Source organism: Argentina anserina, chromosome 5, assembly GCF_933775445.1.
Source record: "Argentina anserina chromosome 5, drPotAnse1.1, whole genome shotgun sequence".
NCBI classification, from domain to species: Eukaryota; Viridiplantae; Streptophyta; class Magnoliopsida; order Rosales; family Rosaceae; genus Argentina; species Argentina anserina.
In genome coordinates, this window is record NC_065876.1 from 11,375,463 (window position 1) to 11,383,275 (window position 7,813).

Consider the following 7,813-nt stretch of genomic DNA (forward strand, 5'->3'; position numbering starts at 1 on the left):
GAACCATATGGCTACATACCAGACAACCATGAAACTCCAGCTAGAACTCACGCATTTAGGGATCATATCTGACAAGGCTAACTATATACACCAAACTTCATAGTTCTAATTATTTCTCTTAATTTCAAAGTCAGATTAGCATATGTCCAAATACTAATTGAAACTAAGCACGACCATAACTTGTGTACCTACTGAAGCCAAGCTACATAAATTACCTTCACACGAACTTTTTCATGTAGTTTCCCATCGTGATGACTGATGACATGTGACATACGTCGAAGATGAGCATATCCCACACTCGATCATGCTTTCAGATCGAGCTGACAATGATTTGAGATTTGATCGATGTTGATAATAATTACGATGACAATCAAAATATCAGATAGCTAGTGATCAAGTATATTAATATTACACAAGCAATCGACAAGGCCGGTTAGATATATACTTGGTTAGAGAGAATGCCCTAGCTCTTCCTCATTGCCTATATATATACTTGGTATATCTTGGATTTGATTCACAAATACAGTAAAAGAGAAAATTCTCATTGATTTATTTGGTTTCCAAATTTTCTTTCTGAAGATATAGATAGCTAGAGGAAGAAGATCTGCACCACTAGTACTCTAATAATCTGTATATATAATTTGATTTGTTTCTTTAACGGCCAACTGCTAAAACTGATTCCCATGAATCCACTTCGATGAGTTCGATCTAATTCTTTTACTGAAAGCTACATAAAGCCGTTCACATAGCTATGAAAGTAAATCGCTGAAATCCTATAGGTTGAAATGAGCCAAATTCCCTCATTCTTAAGACGATAAGCTAGCTACCTAGCATTGGCCTTTATTCAAATTCTTATAGACTCAAATCTTGAATTGGGTATAGGATGGACGCATGCATACCTACTAGATCGAATATACTCCTTAAAAAAAAAAACAGAGAAAATTTAACTGCTCACACTTGATCAATCTTTTTTCTACTTGAAACCCAGAAATCATTGTTTTGAATTAATCCAAGGCTGCATATAATAACCATTGACAGATCAAGTCAGAAGTGTTTTCCTTTCCTCTGTTACTGTATTGTTTTTCTTTCTTTGGGAGCCGCTAATTAGGGTTAGATATTATAAAGCTAATTAGCTGGTGAGTTCTAGCTCGATCTCTAGTACATACAAAAGCGTGCTCGTATACGTGAGTACTTTAAGAAAAGTGATACTTGGAGATCTTTTGTACAATCTAATTTTCAAACGACCTAATACATGCAAACATCAAAGTCTGAAACGGCAGGGCTTAACTAATATCATCTTTTTATTTCAAAAGAAACTATATCATCTTTAGCCTAAAATATGATGGTTCCCTTTATTTGTATGTCAAGTAAACATGACTATTGGAGAACATCACAGTTGGAATGGATCAAAGTCATATAATGATAATCTGTCGACTGTTCTATCTTAATTTTCAACCATTTTAAGCATACGAATGATATAGTTTCCAACTCTCTCTCTCTCTCTCTCTCTCTCTCTCTCTCTCTCTCTCTCTCTCTCACACACACACACACACACATATTTCCACAAGATGAAGTTCTCCAACACCACTAATTTGGCACCATAGTTAAAAGGAACTTTAAGTTATTGAAACTAAACATATCTCCATTAACTTGAGTCCCATCTTAAGATGCAGAATGTTGACGGTTTGAAATGAATTTAAATTAGTAGTCATCAACAGGATTGCAGTCCGTAATGCTGCACTACAACTTTGTATATGCCAATCAGCATAACTGTGTGTATTCATGACATATACACAAGTATAGATGTATGTGTGTGTGTGAGTAACACATTTACATCGCTGAGTGTTACATATTCTGGTGTAGAATCAAGTACACTTATTCTAGAAATCTAGAGACATGAGGGAAATACCTTTAGTTGCTTTAACAAAGTGTTGATGCTTGACTGTCACATCTTTTCAAAGTTTCTGGTGAGGAAATTCCAAGAGATTGGCTCTGGTCAGTTACATCTTCACAGAACTGTGATTCCTCTTTACAAATTAAGCTCATTTCAATGGACTGCTGGCCTCATCTACCTTTTCCTACATCCACCTAAAAGAGAAGACATCTGGGGAGCGGACACTTAAAAACTTTAGTATGTGTAAGGAAAATACTAGTGTACTAACACTTTATGTGATTTGTTAATCAAATTTGCTTCTTCAATAATCGATCTGTCTATAGTATATACAGTTCCTGGAATTCTAGACGATAGCTAGAGAACCGGCGCGGCCTCTCACACATATGTCGAGCTAAATACAATTAAGTGAAGTCGGAGTGAACTCAACCTTACGTGGATGAGAGACATTGCGAACAGTGTCTACATATTGCTAATAAAGATGATGTGTCTAATACTCCTAGCTATGACATTTGTTGAGTCAAATAGGATAAATTGGATGAAACAAATGTGTTTTTCTTAATTCTAAAAGAAAGGTGGAAGTGGTTTATAAACTTAGAGATAACTGTTAATTAAATAAGACCAAGGCTTACTATCTAGGTGCTTTCAATAAAGCTAAGGACACTCGTTTGGGTTCTCTCATATAGAATCAAAGCAACATATCATCTCCCAAGAGTGCTTATATATTTAAACCTTCACACCCCATCTTTCCCATGGAAGCAATAAAAACTTAAGTTTAGTTTTTGCAAACATGGCTAACATCACCACCAGCACAGCCCAAACTCCTCCCAACAACCCAAACATCAGTCTTTGCTTCTCCAACTATCTCCATTCTCTGTCCCAAACACCCCACAGGCTCAGAAAGAGAATGTTTGCCACCTGGACCCCAGACCAGGAGCTCAACCAGGTGAGGCAAAGGTCAGGGGCTGACATGAAGAGAAAGCTCAAGTGGTATGATCTCATGGCTCTTGGTGTTGGAGGCATGCTTGGTGTTGGAGTCTTTGTCACAACAGGTTCTGTAGCCCACAAAACAGCAGGCCCTTCTGTCTTCATATCCTATATCATAGCAGGAATATCAGCCCTCCTTTCTTCCTTATGTTACACTGAATTTTCTGTTCAAATACCAGTTGCCGGTGGCGCTTTTAGTTATATCCGAGTGACTTTTGGTATATGATCGGCTACCCTATTACTTTTTGATACTATTGGCTTCATTTTTCTGGTTTATATCTTACTCTCATTTCATGTTTAAATAGGAGAATTTTTAGGTTATTTTGCTGGGGCAAATATACTCATGGAGTATGTATTGTCAAATGCTGCTGTGGCTAGGAGTTTTACCGAGTATTTATCGTCTGCATTTGGAGAAGATGATCCAAAGACATGGAGAGTAGAAGTGGATGGGTTAGTAAAGGGCTACAATATGTTGGACTTCCCAGCTGTTGCTCTTATTCTTCTTCTAACTTTCTGCCTTTGCCATAGGTACTACATTTTTTTTTAAATGAAAAAAGATTTTCTACTTCTTCCTTAGGTTGTATATATTTTCATAAATGAGCTGCCTAACATTTGCATCTAGATCTTTTGGGGCAATTAATTGGTGGGCATTTAGGTTGTTATTTTTTTAATATGGTTTCTAGCTTTTCAATCTCTATATTATCATTTGCTGACACACCATAAGTATAATTGATGAAGTCCCAACTCCCAAGTATTAATGGGTTTTCAAGTAAAGGTGATATTTTGTTTGGGTGGATTCTGAAAATGATTGGTGTTTGATTTATTTTGGATAATATGCAGCACGAAGGAAAGCTCCACACTGAACCTTATTATGACAGTGTTTCATGTGGTGTTCTTTGGATTCATTATTGTTGCTGGTTTCTGCATTGGGAGTACCAATAACCTGGTGAAGCCTAAGGGACTTGCTCCTTTTGGTGTTAGAGGTGTTCTTGATGGGGCAGCTATAGTTTACTTCAGTTACATAGGATATGATTCGGCTTCGACCATGGCCGAAGAGATTCAAAACCCTTCGCAGAGCTTGCCCGTCGGCATCATTGGTTCTGTTGTCATTACCTCCTTGCTTTACTGCCTTATGGCCTTGTCCTTGTGTTTCATGGTTCCTTACAACAAGGTCAGTACAAAAGTATCTGATCTTGAATGTTTTCTTGCTAGACAATTTAACATGTTATGTTACTATGTTAGTCTTATAGAGACTGTTAAGAAATTAGCTAGGTTGTTCCATATCTCTTATGTTTGAAATTCTTGTAATGATCCACAGATAGCAGAGAAAGTGTCATTTTCACTGGCTTTTACACATATTGGTTGGGACTGGGCAAGCAACTTGGTTGGGGCTGGTGCAAGCTTGGGAATTGTTGCTTCACTCTTGGTTGCCATGTTAGGCCAAGCCAGGTACCTTTGTGTTATAGGAAGAGCGCGGCTAGTGCCATCCTGGTTAGCCAAGGTGCATCCTTCTACAGGCACTCCATTGAATGCCACACTCGTCCTGGGTATATAAATATTTTCTGAATTGCTTTCTCAAAATTTTTTCCCTACTTCATTTTTACATTAGAGTGCAACTTCTCATACGGTACGCTATCCTATCTTAATTTCCAACCTCCCTATGTTCTCTATGTTCAAAGAAAAATACAGAAAGATGATGGCAAAAGCACTTGGAATTTCAGCCAATACCTGTGACATAGCACTTTTGCAACATCATCACGCAACCAATACATCTTGTCATTTGATTATAACCAACTGCCTTAAGTTGACACATCAAATTTAACAGAAGTTGAAATAATTGAAGAAATTTTAGTCAGACAATTTAACCGAGTGAATCATGGTTCTTTCATGGTGTAGGACTCTGCACAGCAGCGATTGCACTCTTCACCGACCTCGAAATAGTGATAGAAATGATCTCCATTGGCACCCTCTTGGTGTTCTACCTTGTGGCCAATGCTCTCATTTATCGTCGATATGTGATCATCACCAGAAACCCTCCATTTCAAACTCTCTTGTTCCTCTTCCTCCTTTCATCTAGTGCTGTCGGCTTTTCCATGTCTTGGAAGCTTAACCAACAACGTTGGGGGCTACCGCTTTTCGGAACGTCAACAGTTACCATCATTGCCTTCTTCAAGTACATGGTACCTTGTGTTAGCCATCCCACTGGTTGGTCGATGCCATTCATGCCATGGCCGGCTGCACTATCTATCTTCCTCAATGTGTTTCTCATGACAACACTAAAGAAGTTTGCATTTGAAAGGTTCGCCATATGGGCATGTTTCATAACAATGTTCTATCTGCTGTATGGCGTTCACTCGACTTATAGGGCAGAGGAGAGGGAGAGTACTGGTGTCAATGAAGTGAATCCAAGCTCAGCAGTGCAACAAATAAAGTTAGACATTCAAGTATAATAATTAGCACACTTGATCCTATTTTCTGTATCTTTATTTTCATAGCACTTTTTGTGCTACTTCATTTTGTTGAAGGAATTCCCATCAAGCAAAGTGGAATTCAGATTAGATAACTGTCCATATAAATGTCAAAGAAACGACAACCAAAGTGTACTTCTGTGTTCTTCTGCACTTCCCTTTTCCCTTTCTGCTGCATCATCATATAAACTCCTCTAACAAGAAAAGAGAGTAGAAAATCTCCACTTTTGTTAAGTCATACAAATCATAATGATGGGCATGGTAGGGAAACTCAGGATTCAATGGAAAGGATAGGGGAGAAATAATGAACCTCACGAAGAGTCAAAATTTTCATGTTTACATCAATTGAAAGGATAGGGGATAACATAATAATGCTTCTTTTTGTCTCACAAGTTGGTAGAGATACAGTAGTTTTCCACTACATTCCTAACAGTCCCCCAAGGATCTCAAATAGCAAGATTACCAAACTTATATTGTATAAGGAAAGCATAACAAATTCACTTGATCATTGTCTGTCATACATGGATGGCGAACACTGAAGTTTTCACTCAGTATTCTTGAAGATCCTCGATAGTAATGAAGATAACTTCAGAAAACTGATAAAGAATTTGTCTTAAGAAATCCCAAGGGAAATGTTTCAACTCACTTTCAAGTTTCATTATTTACTAAAAAGTTTTCATTTGTACAAGGAAAAATTTATTGCTTCGTCTTAGCTGAAGTTTCTCCACTCAAAATACTCACATCTTAGAAAAGCTAGTATACCTTTCAAAAAAAGAAAAGCTAGTATACACTTTCATATCATTTGCTAGAATGGAATAACAATGTTAACCAATGCTCCTGAGTCTGATATCACATTCTGTCCGACCCAGAACATTTGATCCAGCATAGGGTCACTTAAGTCTAGGATTATAAAAGGTTTTGTGCCACAAACACTTTGAAATCAGGCAAGTCCTACAAAGAATAGATGGAATTCAATGCAGTTCAATTCCTAGTTTCAACAACAATTAATATACTCTTAAGTCAGAACAGAATATCATTAAGAACTACGATGTACAGTGGGTTATAGCTTCACAGGGTCCCAATTTCCATTGAGGCACTGATGATTGCACTAGAAAGATCCACTAGTGGGATCTGACTAACTTGCATCCATTGGACCATTTCCTGTGATTGATTAATGTCACTGCCATAGCTTCAGAAAGATAGATTTCTATTCCTTTACTTCTAGTATTCCAGACTTCCAGTTGAGAAACTTTATTGTGATTTTGCCCTCTACCCTGTTTACGGACCCATCATATCTCTGAGATATATATAATCAATAGTACCCCTCCTAAAAAATCCCCTACACACAATGTATGTCTGATTATTCCAATGGCTAGAATCAAAAGAGAAAAGGCCTGTATGCCCCAATCATAGTCCCACATTACTCAAGCAAAGCGTATCCCCTTCCATATTCTTTGATTTAAAATACAAACCGTCCCTAACAAGTGACTTCAATGGTGGATACAGAGACATCCCTCTTCCAACTATTTTTGATATCCTATTCTCATATTCAATTTCTCCTCTCCTTTCTAAAAGTGTTGTGAGTGAGGTATATTCCTATGGATTCTTCATTTTACCAAGGTTGATTTTAGGAGTGCACTGTGCACAAAATTAAGTAACATGTCGAGCAAACCATGAAGTTTGCCAAATTTCTTTTATTTAGGAAAGAAACTCTCACTGTAAAGAACAAGAAAGCAAAACAATAGAAAGTAATTCCTTTGAAGAACTATCTCTTGTAATTGGTGGAGTTCGTTTTTGGTTTTGGAGGTTTGAATGTTATATGAACTTAAGAGCCAATGGATCCCAAGTAAAGCCCATCTATTTAAAATGATTTGGGACAAATAGATTGACTGCTACAGATTCTTCATTTTCTTACCTCTTCTAAGGAAACAACTAATATACTTGTACATTTACTTGATGCAATTACAAAGACAATAGCACTTGGGATAGGGCTCTCAAAGGATAACTTTGGACTCCTACATAGATATTTCATCAATATGTCAAAGGTTGGCTATTTTTGGCCAATTATCAAAAGCATTGTTGGTAGCCACTAAATCCCTTAAATGACCTTTGGAAGTTTGGGAAAGTACTTTTTCTTGTGGGTGTTAAAACGGAGCACCAAGAGAAATGGAAGTTTCTACTGATAGAAGAATTAAAATTTGGCTAAATTCTTGGAACATATTTCTATTTTTGAAGGGCCCCTTTAGGTTATTACCACTGTATGATTGACATTAGAATTAATCTGTATTCTTGTCTCTATGTTTTAGTCTTGTGATCCTAGAATTCGTCAAAAGATTCCCTCATGCTAAATTATGTTCTTAGACTAGTCACTAGTGCTTCTGAAGTTCAATAAGGAAGGGAATATCATCCAAGCACAGGGTGCACAAAATCCTCTTCATTTAATAAACAAAAGCATGGGAACTTGTTG

At 37.2% G+C, this 7,813-nt stretch overlaps 1 protein-coding gene across 1 annotated transcript; it reads left to right on the forward strand.

Annotated features, from left to right (window-relative positions):
• Nucleotides 1-1,732: 1,732 nt before the first annotated feature.
• LOC126795513 (cationic amino acid transporter 6, chloroplastic-like) lies at nt 1,733-5,487 on the forward strand. Its single transcript, XM_050522341.1, has 6 exons — nt 1,733-1,772; nt 2,671-3,096; nt 3,184-3,406; nt 3,719-4,049; nt 4,197-4,425; nt 4,775-5,487. Exons 1-6 carry the CDS (start codon nt 1,733-1,735, stop codon nt 5,326-5,328), a joined length of 1,803 nt encoding a protein of 600 aa, XP_050378298.1. The 3' UTR covers nt 5,329-5,487.
• The last annotated feature ends 2,326 nt before the right edge of the window (nt 5,488-7,813 follow it).

Coding starts and splice junctions, on each gene's coding strand:
- LOC126795513 (XM_050522341.1), top strand. CDS start 1,733: ATGCTGCACTACAACTTTGTATATGCCAATCAGCATAACT. Junction 3,097..3,183: donor TTATATCCGAGTGACTTTTG/GTATATGATCGG, acceptor ATGTTTAAATAG/GAGAATTTTTAGGTTATTTT. Junction 3,407..3,718: donor ACTTTCTGCCTTTGCCATAG/GTACTACATTTT, acceptor GATAATATGCAG/CACGAAGGAAAGCTCCACAC.